The 1,315-nt window shown below is 40.5% G+C and overlaps 1 protein-coding gene across 1 annotated transcript in view; it reads right to left on the reverse strand.

Annotated features, from left to right (window-relative positions):
- The window catches only part of ptges (prostaglandin E synthase), a 2,133-nt gene extending 1,023 nt beyond the window's left edge, over positions 1–1,110 (reverse strand). Inside the window, exons 1-3 of the mRNA XM_005720523.1 lie at positions 888–1,110; positions 675–757; positions 40–47 (exon numbers count right to left, since the gene is read on the reverse strand). Of these exons, the coding sequence (XP_005720580.1) occupies positions 40–47; positions 675–757; positions 888–995 (199 nt within the window). The 5' untranslated portion in view covers positions 996–1,110. The remainder of the gene's footprint in view (positions 1–39; positions 48–674; positions 758–887) is intronic.
- Between the last annotated feature and the right edge of the window lie 205 nt (positions 1,111–1,315).

Here is a 1,315-nt window from a genome sequence, read left to right on the forward strand (position 1 = left end):
TTTAAATGTGTTTCCCCCTGGTGCAGAGTTGATTCCCACCACAAGCTCTCAGGAGAAAAAAAAAGAAAAAAAAGAAAAAAAACATTTCAGGACAGACAGAGGGGAAAGTTTTACTAGTAAGAAAAACATCTGCTCTCCCCTGTCTCAGATCATATTCTGACAAGTTTAAACAAATCTGTCGCACACAGTGCTACAAGCTACTGAAACATCAGTGGAGGAGTAGCCCACAAGAAAAGAGAACAAATCCGCTGGAAATAAATCTACACTTTATCGGGTTTGCGACAGATATCTGCGCGGGAGAAAACTTGCGGCACGTCATTCATGTTCTGTAGAAAAATTTTCATTTTATGATGCAAGGGTATTTTACTCGAGTACTTCAATGCTGTGCACATTTGAAATCTACCTGAGTGAACCAGTTTTCATGCAGTGTACTGAATTCCTTTTTAAATCAAAAAGTAAAAGCTATGCAATGGGAATGCATAGTATAACTAATACTTGCCATAAGCAGCAAATACAAGGGAGTTTATTTGTTGTTGTTGTTTTAAATCCAAAACTCTCTTTTTTTCCCCTTTCTTTTTTTTTTTTTTTTTTTTTAAATCATCCTCCTGCGACCCTCCATCCCCCTAAACACAAACAGTCTAGTCTTACAAAAAATACCCCGTCTGCACGCTCACCTCCGGCATCTTTCCACATATGGATCTTCTCTGTGATACTGTAAACCTCCGTGTCTCAGCGCGTCCTCGGGGTTGGCAAAAGCCTTTCAGGGAAGAAACGAAAAAACAAACAATAAAAAAAAAAAAAAAAAGCTTTCCACCAGAGAACAAACAGTAAGAAGAAAAACTTACACAGCATTTAACTTCAAGCTGCATATAAAGGAGCTCACTCACCTTTTTACGCAGTCTTATTTGTCCCGTTATGACCGCTATTACGTACATCTTTAACACCAGCAGCACGCCGTAGAAAACAAAGCAGGAGAAAACAGAGTTTCTTAACATGACTGCTGTAATCCACGCAGAGCTGCAGCGAGAGCAGGGGAGAAAAAAGCACTTAAAGGAGGACTCTGAGATTGCAGCGTGCTGCTGAAATAAAAGGGAGAGTGAGAATGAGGGCAGGCCGTTTTGTAGCACTGCCTCCACCCACTCACGGTAATGATGAAAGCACTCTCATTCATGCACAACTTCTGTGAATTCCAGAATTGCTTCCTGGAGGCTACACTTAACATGTTCAGATGGTGGAGGTACGTTTTGTTCTTCTGCTTGGAAACAGGTAGCACATTTAAATCATTCAAATTGAGCCTGATAGTTTTCTCCTTCCG

This window comes from Pundamilia nyererei, unplaced genomic scaffold (genome assembly GCF_000239375.1).
Source record: "Pundamilia nyererei isolate P.nyererei 1_Seehausen unplaced genomic scaffold, PunNye1.0 scaffold00002, whole genome shotgun sequence".
In the NCBI taxonomy this organism is placed as follows: Eukaryota; Metazoa; Chordata; class Actinopteri; order Cichliformes; family Cichlidae; genus Pundamilia; species Pundamilia nyererei.